The 20295-nt window shown below is 47.6% G+C and overlaps 1 protein-coding gene across 3 annotated transcripts in view; it reads right to left on the reverse strand.

Annotated features, from left to right (window-relative positions):
* Positions 1 to 20295, reverse strand: part of LOC126529762 (G-protein coupled receptor-associated protein LMBRD2B) — a 342033-nt gene that overhangs the window by 36737 nt on the left and 285001 nt on the right. For all 3 annotated transcript variants that reach the window (XM_050177266.2, XM_072284303.1, XM_050177265.3), the window contains exon 13: positions 19886 to 19984. In XM_050177266.2, coding sequence (XP_050033223.1) covers positions 19886 to 19984 — 99 coding nt within the window. The remainder of the gene's footprint in view (positions 1 to 19885; positions 19985 to 20295) is intronic.

A 20295-nucleotide genomic window follows, 5' to 3' on the forward strand; every position in this document is an offset into this window, starting at 1 on the left:
TAGCGCGCAATTTTGTCTAATGGACCAGCTGAAGACCAAATGAGCAGCCTGACGAGCGCAAAACACAAATATCATTCAGCAAGCCAGGTCTCTTTTGAATGCGCTCGATGTTCACCTCCCCAAGCTTAAAGGTATGCGTGACCGTCTTCCTTCAAGCAACGACATGCTCTCAAAAGTTGATGACGAGATCGAGGATCACATACCAGATGATGAGTTGGAAGTGGAATATGCGACTACTATTGAGGCTGCCTAGGTGCATTTCCACAGGTTGTACCAGTGGTATGGACTGGGGCCAGCCGTGTCACGGTTTGCCTGCAGTTCATTGGCTGCCTCCCCCCACCCCAGTCGCTGCTCCTGGCAATGAAGTACTAGACATGAACTGGATTGCCAACTGGTCTCCCATGGGTGTCAGCCAGCTTGTGTACCAAAGGGGACATTTTAGTCTTCACTTGGTATGGGCCCAACTATTTGGCTGACAGAGAGGCAGAGATGCCCTTGCCAGCATTGCTGAAGACATGGTTGTTTCTGAGGAAGAAATCACCAACAACGTAATGCACATCCTGATGTGATTGGGCCTTCTATCTAGCTCCGCTTTTGCCAGGTTGTAACGGGCCAAGTCTAGGGCCACGTTCAAACTTGAGCGCAGTCCCGCTGTATAGCCGGAAGGGCTGGCTTTCATGGCATGCACCCTGCTGCTGGTCTTTAGAACGCAGTCCATGGGGTTTAGCAGCTTTCTCTCGATGTTGAAGAAATCGAGCGTCAGATGATTCACCATGGACCGCAAGGGGAAGCCTATCTCGTTAAAACAGACATCTTGATCGCTGTGTCGCCAGGCAAAGACCGCGAGCAAGGGCTTGAAGCTCTGTTGTGTTAGCCTGTGGATGATACATGGTTACCTTGCGGTGGTTAATGCCAAAATCGGCACACACATTCATGAACACCTTGGCTGCGAATTCGGATGCATTTTCCGATATCCGCTCCACTGGAAAACTGAAGCGGTTAAAAACCTCAGTCAACTTGTCACAGATTGTGCATGCCGTTAACTCCCGAAGGGGAAAAAGTTAAACCCATTTCGTGAAGTGATCCGTGACAGCAAGGAGAAAAATGTAGCCTTGCCGGCTTCCAGGAAAGGATCCTATAATGTTACAGACCGTGATTTGCCAGAGTAGCTGGATGTCGATTGGCTGGATGAGCCCGAGGGGTTTACCTGCATGAGGCTTCACACATTGGCACATGTGGCACAAGCAAGCGCAGTGAAGAGCATCACACTTCATGCCTGGCCATATAGCGGAGCAGCATAACTTTTAAGGCCACTGGCATGTCGAGCCAACCGTGAGGCATGGAAATAGCTCAGTGTGGCTTTTCTTAGACTGAGGGGTATCACTACCTTGAAAGACTCCTAGGGAGCCTCCTTGATGGGATATAGCGCTGCGGAACTCCATCAACGTCAAGCAGATACGTATCCAATGGGCCCACAACAATACCAGTTCCGTCACACTCTGCGCCAACAGCAATACCAGCTGTCTGTGCGCACCTGGCGGCTTTGCTGCGCCTCTTCTCTTGGGAGCTCTGCTCCTTTAGCTCATCAACGATTTGTCGACAAAATGGATGGCTCTGCTCAAGTAGATACAAATCCAACGTGCCCTCGATCCAGCTGCAACGCACTCTATGCCAACGCAACAGCAATGCGAGCTGTCCATGTGCACCTGACGGCTCTGCTGCCTCGCTCCTCTTTGGAGCTCGGCTCATTGAGTCCGTCAATAATTTTTTTGACAAAGTGGATTGCTCTGCTGTGCCTTTAGCAGATCTTGCCTGCTGAAGACGGCACCAGAGGTCGGGGTCCACCAGGTAACGGTCCTTGCCTGAGACTGGCAATCCGGGGATCGCTTTGCTGTTGAGGGTCGCGTCGTTCGAGCCATTGGAAACGCAGGCTCCGGTCTCTACTGAGTGCATGGGGTTTGCGCCTTTCAAGTCATGGGAGACAAAAGCTCCAATCTTTACTTGGTGCACATGCTCATGGGAGTGGCGGACCAAAGGGTTAGATGCTGAAATGGGTGCGCCCGACAAGGTGTCCACCCCCACATTTAAGCTCCCTTACTGGAAGCACACAACAGAGTTGTCCCACTGCAGTGTCAACACCCAGTGCGCGAGGCAGCACAATGGCTCGCACAAGCACTTAAGGAGGATTAAACATCTCCACGACAAATGGCACTCCTTCACCTAAGCAAACTTCCAGAGAGAAAACAGAAGGACAGTAAGCGGCAGTAGGTCCACTCAATGAGCGCCTGACCCCATGGGGTCAGTAAATGGCAGAGCTAGGTTGCCTCTCCGACAGGCGCATGAGCCTTCACACGACCAAGGAACAAATCGATAGCAGAGCAGGGTGGCTCATGCAAGTAAAAAATGTTGCTCAGCTGTGCATGAGGCAAGCGGTAGGCGGAAAGCGCAGCGACATTGTCGGCTGAGCGGGGTGGCTCATGCTTGACCTAGTCTGCCAGCTCTGCTCGGGACAAGGAGAGGCCATCAAGCGGTTTCACACCAACAGCGAGGCAGGGAGGCTCAGCTGCAGTGCACTGGACATCGACCTGTGCTCGGAACAAGGACAGGCTAGTGAGCGAGCTCACGCCTATGGCAGAACGGGAAGGCTGCACCACAGCGCGCACATCTAAGAAAGGCATTCGAGACAAAGGTAGGCCACTGAGCGTAATCATGCCAGCATCTAAGTGGGGTGCCTCTAACACGGCAATGAACTTGGGTACTGAACTGCGCTCAGGTCAACAGTGAGCGAGTTTGTGCCAACACTATGCAGGGTGGCTCTGGAAATATGTGACACTAGCCTGTGCTCGGGGCCGAGAGAAGCCCGCAAACGAACCGGGCAAGCGAGGTGGCTCCGACGTGGCACATGGCAGTGAACGACAGTTGGCGAAAAGGCCAGCGAGTATATTCGTGCCGGCATCTAAGCGGGTGGCTCCAATGCAGTACAATAGCGAAAGAAATTCAACATGAGGGGACACTCAATGAAACTGGCAACAGGAAATACATCACATTAGTATTAATGCTGTCCATTAGCTGCTCCAAGCATCAGAAAAAAAGAATATGAAATGACGTTAACAGACGTTGCATTATCTTTTTTAACATTCCCCGCTAAAACTAAAAAGCTTTGAGTATAAATGAACTTACACTTTGAGACTTATTTTTCTTGCGTTACTTAGCAACAAGCTAACATGCCAGATGTGCCAGATGCATGCGTCATGCGCCAGACATGCCATCGACGCAAACGAGGCTGGTTGCACATGTGAAGTTCGCCTGTCCAATGCCTCACTTCTATTTTTTTTATTTAACATGGTTTGTTGGCCACCCGGTGTATTCTTGTGCTTCTTCTGCACTTCGACACAGCACCACTGCACTACTGAACTACGGCAAAGTGAAAAATTTTGTTAGACAGTCTGCAATACATTTGAAGCAATTTTAGGCTTATGGCACAGAACCGAGACTTGTTACACAGTTAGCAAAAAACAGCTCGGCCGTTATGGTGCAGTTAATTTGAGTTAATGACTATTACTAGATGATCGCAACACTTTCTATGGGCCCCAATATTATGGTAACTTATTTCAGCAGTTTCTGGGCACTCTCCTCGCAACTGGCTTTGTGACACAGTTAGCAAAAAGCAGCTCGGCCGTGTGCTGCAGATTCGCATGTACTGAATCTTACTGGGACTAATTCGTGATGCTTTCTCTGACTCCCAACATTATTGTAATTAATTTCGTTACGTTTTGGGATACCTTTGAGGCATGCTCGCAGCACCTGGCGTTGTGATGCAGTTAGTTTGGCGTATACTGAATCTTAGTGGGACAAGTGGCCGAGCGACAACATACTGACATGTGTGCTTGTTTATCTTTCTTGAGTGACCACTTTTTCGCCATCTAACAAAGGTTAAATGTTATCGCTCAATGCAGGATATGCCTGCATCTATAGAAGTTTCTCGAATGTTATCGATGGTTCTATCCATTGTCTGTTGCCACTGCACATTGTGCAATCTGATTGTACGCACGACGCAAATTACGTAGCACTGGAAGAAACGTGGGCACCAGTGATTATTCTGGAGCCTTCAATGATTCATGCATAAAAGCCGGCACGTTTGCCCCACAGATCATATTTTCTACGATCGCCGACTGTGTTCGCCACTATTGTTGTGCTTTGAGTGTAACTTCCTTTTGCGGGCACAGGTTCACCCAATAAAAGCAAGTTTTATCAGTCACAGTTCTGCAACTGTTTTCTTCATCACTACAACGTGACATATGGTGCTGGTGCTTTTGCGCTCAAGTATCAGACGGCCCTGTAAACCCTACACACTGAAGACAACAGCAGCGTCGCCCCGGACCATCAGCCGCAGGCTACAAAACTGGCCCCCAGAGAACAGACTTTTACCTAAGATGACCACAGAGATAATGGCCTCATCAACAACCACAATGGCAGCCCCAGCGTCGGCCGTCATGCTGCAACAGCCCAGGCAGCTATCGACCTTCCATGGGTCATCATTTGAAGACCCAGAAAACTTGCTGGAAACATATGAAAGGGTCACTACATTTAACAGATCATGGTCAAGCACGTACAAACAAAGACAAAGTGAGGAGTAGACAACACAAGCGCTTACTTCCAACTGATTGTGTATTTACAATATTGCACCATATGAGCACTTTCCATCATGACGTCACAAGACCGAAATGCCGACATCACGTGGCCGTGCTCAGAAACTTAGTTTTTTGGACGACAGAAAAACAAAAGGTGCGCTGACACACGACACACCCGCCTTTCTAATGCAATCTTCTTCAATTACCTTCCTAACATCCTGGTTCTTATTTTTGGCTACTATCTTAAACATGTTGAACAAGGGTTTACACAGCTTCTTGTTCTTTATTCCACAGTCATGACCAAGCACAGAAAGATTTCTATCGCAGTAATTCCCCACCTTCCAGTCTGACTGATATAGCTGGAACCACACTATTTGTGCGTGCTTGACAGTGATCTGCTATGCGTAACCAACTAACCCAAAAGTTGGTGCTCTTGTGCTACATTTAAAAACTGGAACAGCAGCTGTGCCATGTCTGCTCATTGCAAAATGTAGCCAGGACTTCGTTCGAGAATCGAGAACCACCTTAACAATGTGGGACCTATTTCTCCACGACTTCCTACCGACCTTCACAAGCGTCATGTGTAAAGAGTGAGCGCAAGCTCTGCTGGAAACCCGAGGGCAACTGCCCAACGAGACCATCACCATCTTCACAGAAGAGATGACTTGTTTCTTCCGACACATCGACCCAGCAATGTCTAAGGAGAAAAGACTCAGTTTCCGGATCCGCGGCATAAAACAAGAACTTTTCACCGGGCTGATCTGCAACCTCCTGAAGACCGTAGCTGCGTTTTTGACAGAGGCAACGACGACTGAGAAGATGCTGGAAATGCAGAAACGAAGTGCGGCAAGACTTATGTTGGCCAAACTGGCAGATGCCTCAATGACTGCTTGTGCAAGCACCGAAACAACGAGTACAATACGGTGCAAGGGCATCCTGGCATTCATTGCCGGGATTGCAAGGGCACCCCCCTCCTTGGCAAGGCATAGGTCACAGTTAACCCGAGAAATAACAGAAGCCAAGTACATTCACAATCTAGGTGACTGCTGCGTAAGCGCCCCTTCCGTTGCTCTGTCACGATAAAGTGAAATTATTTGGCCGAGCGCAGGGCAATCGTGGGCATGTGAAGTGATCTGACTTACCATATTTATTCGAATCTAGGCCAATAACCTTTTTCAAATAATCATATTCCAAACTCTAGGATCGGCTTAGATTTGAGGATGTTAAAAGACGCGCCAGTTTTTCATTGAAACTGCTAAATATGGTGCATAGCTAGCGCCATCTAGAAAAGTCAGTATCACAGCCGCTACTAGCTGTGCCAGTAGCCAACCGTACACAAGCGAGGTCACCATTTTGACCAGTGTCGTTTTGGTCGTATCGGTGTGCGACGTGACGTTATTGCGATGGCACCAAACAGGAGATGCCACAACAGTGCCGCTTTTAAGCAAAAAGTTGTGATAGCCGCATCGTCGAACCTTCAAGCCGGGCGGGACTTCGGCGTCAACGAGAAAAACGTCCGTCATTGGAGGGGACAACGACAGCAGCTTTTTGCGTGCGCCGCAACGAGGTTGGCATTTAGCGGACCAAAGAAAGGTCGTCACCACGAAGTGGAGACAGTTTTGACCGACTTTGTTCGGATGCAGAGAGCAGCTGCCCTTCCAGTGACAACAGAAGTGCTCCAAGCGAAAGCTAGGGAACTTTCGAGGGAGCGAGGCCTAACGCCAAAGGATTTCAAAGCCAGCCAGGGTCAGAAATCCATAAAGCGCTTTGGCTTCAGCCTCCGACGTCGCACTTCAATTAACCAGAAGCTGCCAAGCGATTTTGAAGAAAAGCTGATAGCTTTTCAGTGCTACGTGCTGCGAAAGAGAGAAGCGGCAGGCTACAACCTTGGGCAAATTGGCAACGCGGACTAGATGGCTGTGTATTTTGATAAGCCAGTGGCGTACGCCGTGATTGAAAAGGGTGCCAAGGAGGTGAAGGTGCACTCTGTGGGCTACGAGAAGCAGCGCGCAACTGTGCTGCTGTGCTGCACAGCTGATGGACATAAACTCCCTCCTTATATGATATGTAAAAGGAAGACACTGCCTGCTCGAGAAACTTTCCCAAGAAATGTCATTGTGCGGGTAAATGAGAATGGGTGGATGACGGGTTATATGGTGGAAGAGTGGGTTAAGATTGTGTGGCGACGCCGTCCAGGAGCCCTTTCGACAAAGAACTAGCTCCTTGTCGTCGACTCTTACCGTGGGCACTTGACCGACAACGTGAAGGCTGCGCTTGCCCAAGCGAACACGGACCTCACTGACCGGGCGGCATGACGGGCCAGTTGCAGCCACTTGATGTCTGCATCAACAAACCTTTCAAGGATCGTCTGCGGAAATATTACACGGACTGGTTGACTGATGAAGGCCACATGCTAACGGCAACGAGCCGCATCAAACGTGCATCGCTATCGCAGCTGGCGGGCTGTGTAGCTGCAGCGTGGGACGACATCCCAGGTACTTTGATCGTGCACGCCTAAAGTGCAGCAATCTAATGCGCTTGACGGTACCGAAAATAGTGCACTCTTAGAAGGTGACAGTGACAAGGAACACAGCGATGAGTGTAGCAGTGACGACGACGTTGAATGAGCTCTGCACGTTTATTCAATAAATGCTGTTTGCATTTTGTGAACGCTGTCCTCGCTTTTTTTGTTCGGCCTACATTCGAGGTAATATATTTTTTTTTGTTGGCTTCGGACTTTAGGGGGTCGCCTTAGAATAAGGGTCGACCTAGATTCGAGTAAATACGGTATCTATGATGTGCTGGTTCTGCAAATCCCCCCTTTTTCTGTGTGTTTTCCTGTTTGCCGCGCATATATATTGTGACACGCTGACGAAGAAGATGTTTTAATCATCGTCAGAACAAGGCGATGTTCTGTTCTTCGAGCGCTGCCTACCATCCTGTCAGCTGCTATAATTATTGTAAATATTCTGTAAATACACATCTGACTGTTTTTAAAGGGACACTAAAGCGAAACAATAAATTAGTTTAGACTAATGAAGCATTATTTGAGTACCCTGCAGGTAGTCATTTCAAAAAAATAGTTTGATTATTAGATGAGAAAATGAAGGTCTAAGTATTAGTATTTGAATTTCGCGCCGAAACCCTAGCGTCGGTACGTCAGCGTGACGTCAGGGATTCCAAAGTTTGTTTTCGCATTTGGGCCGCGTTGGCTGAATAAATGTTCCCGAAACTAGCCATGTGCAATACTTGGTTCCTTTAGAACACAATGTAGTCAATCTGTACCGCCATATATAATTAGTAGGCCCTAGAAGATGCCGTCAAAATCCAAAACGTCATAGCCCCCAGGTGCGGGAGCTTCAGTAGGTGTCGCCACCCGTATTTCGTTCGTGCACTTTTTCTGGCTTACCAAACGTCTTATCGTTGTAAGAGTGGTGTTTTTGGTGTTGTAGAACGGTAATTTACTGTTGTAGAAGAAATCATTTTTCACTTTAGTGTCCCTTTAACCCCTTAACACTTTTGGTGGAGGTTACGGGATCATTATCAAGATGGATTTACGCAGCGGCCGCTCCTTGGCTGCTTCTACAATGCCAGCGCAAGGCGAGGATGCTTCGGGCCCGTCGGCACCCATGCCCACCGTCATTCTAGCACAACTCCGTGACCCAGGAACCTTTTCTGGCATCGACGACACTGATGTTGAAGACTGGCTTCAACTATATGAACGGGTGAGCACCAGCAACCACTGGGACTGGAACATCATGCTCGCGAATCTGATATTTTACCTCGTGGGCAGGGCACGCGTCTGGTTTCAGACATATGAGGAGGAACTTACCAGCTGGGACATTTGTAAACAGAAACTCAAACATTTGTTTGGCAAGCCTGTTGGACGTCAGCACGCCGCCCAAAAAGAGATTGCTTTGCGTGTCCACACGTGCACTGAATCCTATCTCATGTACATCCAGGACGTGCTCGCTCTGTGCCGCAAAGTGGATCCGAAGATGGGGGTCTGAACTTGATAAGGTTGCACATGTCATTAAGGGCATAGCAGATGATGCCTTCCATCTCCTTGTCTTCAAGAATTCTTCCACTGTGCAAGCCATCATTACCGAATGCCGGCGGTTTGAAGAAGCCAAAAGTCGCCGCATTGCCCAGCCTTCCCAACACAGCTGCTACATGCTACGACCTGCGAAGACTTCCGCAGTCCACCAACACCCAACCGCTCTGATGACATCCTCCATGTCATCCAACGTGAAATAGAAGCCGCATCTCCTGTCACGACCACAACCCATGACCCTGACAATTGCCAGGCGACCGTCTCATTGATACAGTTCGTCGTGCACCAAGAATTGGCCAACATTGGCTTGACCAACGTCTGCTCAGTTAATTGGCCTGACTACACTCCATCCAGCACTGTCATACGCACCCGCAACCTGAATGCCCCAACTTGGTATCGCAACCCGGCTGAATGGCGTACCCCAGACAACAGGCCTACATGCTTCACTTGTGGTCGTATCGGCCATATTTCACGTCACTGCCGGTATTCGTGGAATTTGACCCCCTGGTCCTACCACCCATCCCACGGCCCTCATGCTGCACCTCGGTTCGCCCCGCAAACGCAGCCAGCAATTTCTAGCGGCACTTCTCTTCCTACCCGCTCTAGCTGCTCTCCTTCGCCACGTCGCCGCTTCTCCCGATCGCCCCCATCTTGCCGATCACCGTCCCCTAGCTCCTTCCGGCGCACCCTTCCGGAAAACTAATGGGCGCATCACTTGGAGGTGATGCTGCAAAACCGACCCGACGCAAAAATTCTCTTTTGACCTTGTCCACACATCGGAACCTCATTAACGTGAACGTGGATGGTGTACCTGTTATGGCTCTGATTGACACTGGCGCGCACGTATCTGTGATGAATGCTCAGCTTTGGAATCGTCTCAAGAAAGTCCTCACTCCTGTCCCTTCGCCTGTGGTCCAAGTCGCCGACAGTGGAACACCAGCTGTTATTGCCGTGTGTCCAGCTCGCGTGAGTGTTGCCAGACATCATACTTCTGTTTTATTTTATGTACTAGAGCATTGGCCCTCACGACCTCATCCTGGGCCTTGACCTTCTGTTTACACAATCCACTTTGATAGACTGTTTTGCTAGTGTTGTGCAACTCGCTCTACCTGCTGCTATTGACCCTCCCGATAGTGCTCCGATACGACTATGTTCCACAGAGCATATTCGCCTCCCTCACCGTGCCGTTACCTACATAGATGTCTCCCCCGTTCCACCTGTACCAGACGGTGACTACATCGTATCTCCTAATCCGCATGTCCTGCTCTCGCATAACGTCGCTTTTCCTCACACCGTCGTTACCACTTCAGACAACATGTCCTGCCTTATGCTTGTGAACTTTGGACTCTGTACACAAGTACTCCCGCGCGGAATATCCCTGGCGCAAATAACGCCAGCCAGAGACTACCACATTTCGGCTTTAACTTGTGACAGCTCCTCGTGTTCAACTCTTGCTTCGCCCCCTGTCCCTTCAGACTTGAATGCCCTAACAAAAATGATTGCTCCCGACCTTCCTCCCCAGCGTGCTCAAGAACTACGTTGCCTCCTTGCCTCATAATGGGACATATTCGACCTTGGAGAACGCCCTCTAGGACAAACATCTGTCGTAAAACATCGAATAAACACCGGTGATGTGAGCCCGATCCATCGGCAACCCCACCGCGTCTCTCCTACTGAGTGACATATCATACAACACAAAGTTGACAAGATGCTTTCTCGAGACATCATCAAACCTTCTTGCAGCCCACGGGCATCCCCTGTTATACTAGTTAAAAAGAAGGACAACAGTTGGCGATTTTGCGTCAATTATCGACCCCTCAACAAGGTAACAAAGAAAGACGTCTATCCGCTACCACGCATTGACAATGCCCTGGATTGCCTGCATGGAGAACAATATTTTTCGTCCATCGACCTTCGCTCCGGCTACTGGCAAATTGCCGTCGATGGCATGGACTGTGAGAAGACAGCTTTTATTGCTCCCGATGACCTGTATCAGTTCAAAGTGATGCCTTTCGTTTTATGTAATGCCCCAGCCACATTTGAACGAATGATGGATGTCCTTCTACACGGTTTCAAGTGGTCCATCTGCCTCTGTTACCTGGATGACGTGATCGTTTTTTTCTGCGACTTTTGCGACACACCTCGAACGCCTGTTGACGATCTTATCTGTTTTCCGTCAGGTGGGGCTACAACTAAATTCGTCCAAGTGCCACTTCCGTCGTCATGAAATTTCTGTGCTTGGGCATCTTGTCGATTCTTCTGGTGTACGCCCTGATCATGATAAAATACGGGCAGTCAAAGACTTTCCCGCGCCACCACGTGCCAAGGATGTTCGCAGCTTATTGGGCCTTTGCTCCTACTTCCGTCGGTTTGTCCGAAATTTCGCGAACGTTGTGCGCCCTCTCAATCAGCTCCGCAAGAAAGACACTGCATTCATTTGGGGCCCTGAGCAAGCTGGTGCTTTCACAGAGCTGATTGGGCCCCTTACGTCCCCGCCAATTCTCGCTCACTTTGATTGATTGATAGATAGATAGATAGATAGATAGATAGATAGATAGATAGATAGATAGATAGATAGATAGATAAACTTTATTAAAAGAATAATCAGAAAAACCGCTAATGGTTGGGGCCCTTAGTCCAGAGCTCCGCTGGCTCTTGCCATCTTCTCGGCTCTCTTTATCAGCTTGAGCTGGTCGTCGAGGGCCGAGCTGGACAGCAGTGCCTCCCATTGCTCCCTCGTGGTGTTCGTGTCTGGGTGTTCTACGTTGTGTAGTGTGCACTCCCACGTAATGTGGTATAGGGTTGGTGGGGCCCCACACCATGGGCGTTTGTCCCTGTAGGCTGTGGGGTGTACCCGATGTAATATGTGTAGGTTCGTGTAAGTGCCTGTTTGGAGCTCATTTTGATGCGTCAGCTCCAACAGAAGTCCATACCGATGCCAGTGGCCACGGTATTGGAGCTATCTTGGCACAGAAACAACAAGGGCGAGAACGTGTTATTGCCTACGCCAGCCGCCTTCTTTCCTCTGCGGAGAGCAATTATTCTATCACTGAACGCGAGTATCTGGCTCTCGTTTGGGCAGTGGGTAAATTCTGCCCCTATTTGTACAGCCGCCAATTCACAGCCATCACTGATCACCCCGCTCTGTGTTGGCTTTCGTCCCTCAAAGATCCTTTAGGGCACCTTGACTGCTGGGCTCTGCGCCTCCAAGAATACAACTATTCAATTCAGTTGTATACAAGACCGGCCGGTTACATCAAGATGCGGACTGCTTGTCACGCCATCCTGCCGACCCTCCTGATGTTTCTGCGGCCGGCATACCTGTCACCGTTCTCTCTCTGGCTGCTTTTCGCGACATTGGAGCCGAACAACGTCGGGACGTCTCCTTGCAACACGTTATTCAATGGCTCACTTCAACAACGCCTGATCCTTCCCTTCGCATGTTTGAACTTCAAGATGGTATATTGTACCGCTCTAACATGCACCCGGACGGCCCTGCCCGACTCTTCGTTGTGCCTGAGCACCTGCGTGAGACTGTTCTCGCCCAGCTTCATGATGTACCGACTGCAGGTCCCCTTGGCGTGTCACGGACTTATGACCGCGTTCGTCGGCGCTTCTTTTGGCCTGGTCTATACCGTGGCATCTGCTGTTATGTCACTGCGTGCGATCTTTGTCAACGACGCAAAAAGCCGACCGCACTCCCTGCTGGTCGCCTTCAACCACTTGACGTACCATCAGAACCATTCTTTCGTGTAGGTGTTGATCTTTTAGGCCCTTTTCCTACGTCTGCTTCGGGAAACAAGTGGATTGCTGTAGCAACAGACTACGCCACTCGATATGCAATCACACGGGCTCTTCCGACAAGCTGTGCAACCGATGTCGCCGACTTCCTCCTAGAAAACGTCATCCTTCACTACGGCGCCCCTCGACAGCTCCTCACCGACCGAGGCCACTACTTTCTTTTTAAAGCTGTCAATGACATTCTACACTCATGTGCGACTAAACACAAACTTGCTAATACTTACCATCCACAAACGAACGGTCTAACCGAGTGCCTTAACCACACCCTTACTGACATGCTGTCCATGTATGCCTCCGATGACCATCGCGACTGGGACATTGCGCTGCCGTTCGTTACTTTTGCCTATATTTCGTTTCGCCATGATACCGCAGGCTTCTCTCCGTTCTTCCTCTTGTTTGGCCGCGACCCTACGTTACCTTTCGACACCGTTCTGCCTGCTAGTCTGAATTCCACATCCGAGTACGCCCGTGAAGCCATCCTCAAAGCCCAAGAAGCACGCCATATTGCCCGACGTCGACTTGTGGAGTCGCAGGACAATCAGCGGCGCTTATATGACGCCCACCATCATGACGTCTATTACACACCAGGCACCCTGGTTCTCCTTTGGTCGCCATCGCGATGCGTTGGCCTCTTGGAGAAGTTACTTTCACGCTACTCCGGCCCTTACCGTGCCTTGCGTGCAGTAACTCACGTCACGTACGAAATCGCCCCTCTTGAGCCAACCGTGGCTCAGCATCGCTCCGACGTGGTCCACGTAGCGCGTTTTAAGTTGTATCACTCACCCGCCTCCTAACCAGCACCGAGCTGGTGCTTCAGCCGCCGGGGGTCATGTGACACGCTGACGAAGAAGATGTTTTAATCATTGTTGGAAGAAGACGATGTTCTGTTCTTCACGCGCTGTCTACCATCTTGTCAGCTGCTATAATTATTGTAAATATTCTGTAAATACACATCTGACTGCTTTTAACCCCGTAACAATACTATCGTCCGCAATACTCGTCCGTAAAAGATCAGTTAGAAGTTAGCGCATTTTACTCGTTTCTGTCCTTCCTTTCCTACTTTCGTGCGCTATGCAAACACTGCCGTTATGAACCATGACGAACTCGCCCAAGCCTCTACCCTAATATGCAAAATAATGTTTTGATAAAGAATGCAGTCGTCTATAAATAGTCGAATATTTCCTGTGGTTTTTGCTGGTAGCTAGGTAATTTTAAGCTTAGAAATAAAGTAGGAGCCTGAATGTTTCCTTGGGGTTCCCCCGGCCAATCGCTGTCCTGGAAATCCCAACAACTGTGGCTGGTGCCCAGTGTGCCTAGGATAACCTCAGGTTCACTTCGAGCGTGTGTCATTTTGGTATTTAGGCGTTATAGGAATACTGCGTGTAGAGGCGAAACATGCAAAAGTGGTGATTGGGCAGCATTACAAACAAAAGCAAGGTGCTTTTGCGTACATGGCGCAATAAATACCCGACTCATCCTAAACAATACCATACATAAAATCCTAAACAATACCATACATAAAATATGACTAAAACATCCGATTTCCAAGCACACTAAGAAAAACATTGGTGCTCTAGAAATGATTCAACACAAATCCATTCGGTTGATCTTTTCTCGATACCGCATGACGGACTCCCAAACCTTTATGATGCAACAAGATATTATCCAGGAACTTAAGCTATGTCGCAAAATTCTGAGATTAAAGTTTCTTTTTCACTTGAAGAACAACCATCTCGCATTACACCCTGCTCCATACATCCAACCTCTGATGCCACGACTGACTCGAAATCATCATGCTGAATCGATAACACCATTTAGAACACATACTAACAAATTCAAGTTTCCATTTTTTCCACGAACGATTACAGACTTAGCTTTGCCGCTATGTATGCTTCAGAACAGTGACTCATTTGACGCATTAACGTCATAATGTGAAGCGCTTTTCTTTTGTTTTTTTCTTGCAAAGGACTGTTTTTCCTAATGTTGCCATGTTTATAATCGTTTTCACGGCCATAAGGTGCTCATTAATGTGTCATGTTTTTTCCCTCTCTATGATCTGTGATGATTTCTGTTTGATGTTTTTACCAGTGCTTGCGTAAACCTTTTTGATACCCCTCCTGCAAGGGCCCTAGCTTGGGCCTGCAGTATTTTGTAAATAAATAAAAAAATAATAAAAGAAATGTTGTGCAGCATTTCATAGACTTGTTGCGTTATAGCTTCATGTTCTCGCGTTGAAACTCTGTAAGGGCTCTAGTGGAGTGTTAGAGTGGATTCTTTGGTTATTATGCGATCTCGTGACTGGTCTTTGTCGAATACACAATGATGTCGAAAACCAGCCTTTGTACTGTCGGGGCAAACCTTTAAGCTTGCTTACTCACAGGAAGACTTGGATTTATGTTGAAGACTGGTTCTCGAACTTTTACCACCGAGGTAGGTCCGACAGAACCTGAGAGGATAAACGAATTGCTGGTTTCGACAATTTCCTTAATGTATGCGATCGTCGTGCCCTTGTTGAGGTGCTTGAACTCCTGGATGAAGTATGTCAGCATCATTTTTACTTTTCCTCCATGCATTCGAGCTATCCCTATAGCGACAAAAATTTAATGATCGAGCAGTAGACGTTGGTGACCCTCGTTGATGACTTCTACGTCGGCGGATGTTTTGATGCCGACAGAAATGACAGTGCTAGAGCAAAGTTGGATGCTGACTTGGTTTTTCAAGTACTCTCAAGGCACGCTGACTGGAAGTCCTCTCCAGTGATATCGCTTAGTCTGTGGACAGCATTATCGAATTCGACTTTAGGTCAATGACTGCGCCGTGTTGATTCAGAAAGTCCATGCTGAGAATCACGGTGCGTGGGCACTCTTGAAGGATAATGAAGGTCACAGTGTAAGTCCGGTCATGTACTGTAACTTTTGCTGTGCAGTTTCCAGTCGGTGTTATAAGGTGTCCTCCAGCTGCCTGGATATGAGGGCTGTCCCATGTAGTCTTCAATTTTTTCAGCTTGGCAGTGAAGTGTTCACTGATGACGGAGTAGTCAGCTCCTGTGTCTACTAGAGCGGTGACGGTGTGGCCGTCGAGAAGCACATCGAGGTCGGTGGTTCTTCGTCTTGCATTGTAATTGGGTCGTGGCGTCGCATCATGGCTGCATCGCGTAGTTCTGTAGCTGGTGTGTCTCGTCCTCAGGTCTTCTTTTGTCGCAGTATTATTAGTTTTGAAGCTTCGCGGGGATGGCAATCTGCCGTTCCAATGTCATCGAGATATATCTTGAAGAAGCGGTGGCGGCAGCAGAGGAACTTTGGTATTTCGACGTACAGCAACCACAAATCTATCAGTAGCTGCTTTTAGTTTTCCGGATATGTGTTGCGGCAATGTAGTCAGCAATATCACGAAGCCGTTCGCCAAGCTGTGGACACGGTGTCCCAAGTCGCAGTATGGGCACCGGCGGTAGATGTGGCCCGCTTTTACGCAGTGGTAGCGGAGCGGGCGGTGGTCTGGAGCACACCATATATCCGTCTTTCTTGGGTAGTTGCTCTGGGCGACAGGAGGGCGAGCTGGCAGCTGCAGCGGCGAATGAGTAAACTGCGGTGTTACCGGGCTTTGGCATGGGTGCGGAGGGGGAGCGAGACGGCGCGCTACGGTGGCGTAAGTCATCGGTTCCGAATGAGGCCATGGCAATTCAGGGTCTCCAAGTGACTGCTGAATCTCCACTCAGATAATGTCAGCAATGAATGCTACTTGAGGCTTCATCGAAGGGAACATCCTGCGCTGTTCTTTGCATGTGACGGTTCTAATGGTCTTTCGAAGCTCGTCTCAGCCTAGTGCTTGAATTTCGCTCTTCAGAGGAAGCGCTTGGTGGTTGTATTGGCGGATGCACATTTCCAGCGTCTTCCCAGTCATCGTTGCCTCTGTCAAAAACTCAGCTATGGTCTTCGAGAGGTTGCGGATCAGTCTGGTGAACAGTTCTTGCTTTACGCCGCAGATCAGGAAACTGACTTTTTTCTCCCCGAACATTTCTGGGTCGACGTGTCCGAAGAGACAAGTCATCTCTTCTGTAAAGATGGCGATGGTTTCATTGGGTAGTTGCCCTCGGGTTTCCAGCAGAGCTTGCGCTCACTCTTTGCACATGACGCTCGTGACAGTCGGCAGGAAGTAGTGGCAAAATAGGTCCCACGTTGTGAAGGTGGTTTCTCGATTCTCGAACCAAGTCCTGGAAGCGTCTTCCTCTCCTAGGATGTTGCCAAGGTCCTTCAATACTCTTTTCATTCTGATCACGAAACTTCCCAGAAAGTATCATATAGGGACAGAAGGTGGCACCAGAGGTGCTGGCATAAGTAGAAGGTGAAAAATTTGCCAAGCCAGATGGTCGGGCAGCACAATCATGCAAATATTTCACAAGCACCTCGGCCACGTTCATTTCAGCATGTTTCTAGCGTGAACATGCAATGGGGCTTTTGGCAAAATAATTTCATGTGCAATGAATTTGTGCTTAAATTACACATGGCACCGTTTTATGATTTACGTCGCCCCCAGCCCCCCAGTAGCCTTCTTTTCACAAACTGTTTCATTCGGGTGTCTCTATTTGCACTTTGTCAAGTTAGTTAGTTGGACAAGACAGTTATATTTCGTTACCTAGTTGTGTGTTATTAATTGATTAGTTAGATAATTATATTTGCTTAGTTATTAGTGAATATATTGTTATTTCAGTTAGATAACTTAGTTAACCAGTTAGTTAGCTTTCTTAGTTTGATTGGTTAATTAGTTTTGTTAGTTACCTTACTTATTTAGTAAGTTTAGTAGTGTATTACTTAATAATTATATAATTACTTTATTGGTTGAGTTGGTTTTGTTACTGAAATTTGTTATGTTACTTATTACTGAGTTTAGTTAGTTAATGTAGTTAGTTATTAGTTTGATAAATAGTTTATTAATTAATAAGTAGTTGGTAATTAGTTTATTAATCAATTTGTTAGCTTAGTAATTACCTATTTGGCTATTTGACCAGTTCATAAGCTCCGTTACTTTGAAATGCAGTTCTTTTATGTGCAATTACTTAAAAGTGGGACGTGAACTGGCTTTGTACTCGGTTTCTAATGATGGACCAGTCCAAATGCACAATTTGAATTATGAATTAGGATGCTGTTGCAAATGCAGTTGAACTGGGAAATGAAACAAAGCATTGTAGTTGTCCTGAAATTGTTTGCATTCAAGTTTCTGAACACTGCACAGAAACAGGGTGGTGATCTACATGGTACGTCGATAATATTCACCCTCCGATACAGGCAGTTGACCCTTGTGCAACAGCGAGCGTATGTACAAAACTCCTGACGCATCTGTTCAGTTCCAGTGCACTTATGCCAGTTCCACAATGCGTCCACTACAGCCACTACGTGAAGCTCTCCCATAGCACTATGCGGAAGTTTCACGACCAGATAAAAAGGACCCTGATGTCGCTAAGCCTGGCTAGTGACCATAGTAGGAGTTATGCGTTGAACAAACACTAGTGCAAAAAGGGGAATGAGAAAGATATGGAATTTGAACTCTAGCTATTTTATGATGGTACACTCGTACGGATAAGTGTGATGGTCAAAGTATGTGCACATTCTGTGTGACCAATTTCCATCACTCTTGTATTTTACAATCTAAACTAAAAACATGTGTTCTAAAAACATGTGTTCCGCCTACACATGATGCCCTCAATAGTACAATACATAGTCCTTAACTGCTTCGAATGTACATGCAGAGTGGATATAGATGCCAGCCTTTAGACAAAATGATGCAAAGCCAGCAAACCCAACCAGTTTCGCTACTCATTTACTTTAAGCTTCTTTATAACGTCTTCCCCGGGCATCCGATTCCTTGTGGATCTCTAGAGCACTTTTTGTGATTGGGAACGCATATGGTTAGACCGCAAACATAGCTCACTTGTCATGATCCTGCAAGTCACTTATAAGTAACTTAAATTAAATTATGGGGTTTTACGTGCCAAAATCACTTTCTGATTATGAGGCACGCCGTAGTGGAGGACTCCGGAAATTTCGACCCCCTGGGGTTCTTTAACATGCACCTAAATCTAAGTACACGGGTGTTTTCGCATTTCGCCCCCATCGAAATGCGGCCACCGTGGTCTGCTTTCCAACGAGAGGCTTCTATTTCATTTTTTAATCACAAACCTTGCTTTGGCTTGGTATTTGGTGTGTGTGTGCCCTGTTTACTGTTTGTGCGGGTAGTGTTTGAATGACACCTTTGTGCAGTGCTGTACATATATGGTGGTGATGAAACATTTGAATAAACTATGCCTTTAGGAACAAAACATTACCTAGCATTGCACTGGAAGTGCCGCAACCTTTCCTGACTTCGAGGAAAAATTCTTATTGTACTGCTACCCCTTGCTTTCTGCCAAAACTGATTTTTTTGCTTCGCTCTATCATGGCTGTTAATGCAGTAGTTTGGGAGTAATTCCTGCTTCACCTAGTTTGCTGCTGCATGCTCATGCCTCCGCTTGTGCACTTTGTAATCAGCATTCGAGTGCATGTTGTTTCTAGTTACGGGCATTGGGAAAGTGATGTCTATTTTGCTACTCAGCGTTACCATGGCTTTACCACCGGTTATTTCGTTTACAGACAGGCAGTTGCAAACTGGCGATGCTGCTGCATGCATGTTTTTTTTTTAGAGAGGCATGAAAACAGATGGAACCATGTCTAATGATCTAACAGTTGCTACTGCAAGTTTTTCACTTACTTTGTTTTTCCCACGCGTCTGAGCATACTTGCAGGTGCTCACATGGCATGCCTTGCTAGGGCCACATGTACTGCCTTATTCTCTAATGATTAACTTCAGTTTTTATTCTTCTGGCACTTTGTATTGGTTTGGGCATGGCTTGGAGGCCACTGCAGCTGTCTTTGCCGAGTCCACACCCCCGACACAATACATAAATATAAAAAAATTAAATTTAATGTTTCAAAGAACGGGTGCTAGTGGTGTCAAACCTACATAGAACGTAAAACTAAGTTCCGTTCTGTAAATTCTATTACATCTGTAAAAAAAAGACAATTGTGCTAGTATTTTCATGTATTCAACAATAAACTGCACACTTTAAAATTTACGTTGCTTTATTGGCACCTAAAAAATTCTTTGCTTGGTTTTTCTCAAAAGAAATTCTCTTGAAGAATTTAAATCTGCAATAAACAACAATGTGGCCCTGGGGGAACGCATGTGATGCTCAAAGGGTTAGCCAATCTATCTTGAAATATAAAACTATGCACGAGCTGGAAAAGCACCGTGTGCCAGTCTTTAGCTTGTGCACATGGTAGAGGTCACTTGAAAGTAAATTCCTAATTTGGACACAACCTTTGCAGTGGCAGCAATTACTGCAATGCATGCAGGGTGCATGGCTCACCCAGGCCTCCTCCATTGGGGGGCGAGTGATCCGCCAGTGGCTGCCTTGGAACAGCAGGCCTCCGTCGCTGGTCTGCCGCCCTCTGACGTCGCCCGCGCTCTGAAACAGCAGTAAGGACAGTGGCACAACTTACCCTTCATTTAAAGCTGTGACGATCCCACGACTCCCACTTCATGATTTGTCATGAGTGTTTATTCGTGAAGCACTTCTATTGAAGTAAGTGCATACAAATGGACTTTCTGTGTGATATCCTGTGAGTGTGGCAAAGTGTACTTGCTAAAAATTGACACGACAGCTTACCCGGCACAAGGACTACACAAGCCTTGCTAAGTGCTAGGTGATATACTTGCAGTGTGCCTAGCTGTCGACACAACTACGCAAACCTGCGTCGCCATCAGTTGCGCCTCGTC

The sequence above is a fragment of the Dermacentor andersoni genome, chromosome 9 (assembly GCF_023375885.2).
Source record: "Dermacentor andersoni chromosome 9, qqDerAnde1_hic_scaffold, whole genome shotgun sequence".
Classification (NCBI taxonomy): Eukaryota; Metazoa; Arthropoda; class Arachnida; order Ixodida; family Ixodidae; genus Dermacentor; species Dermacentor andersoni.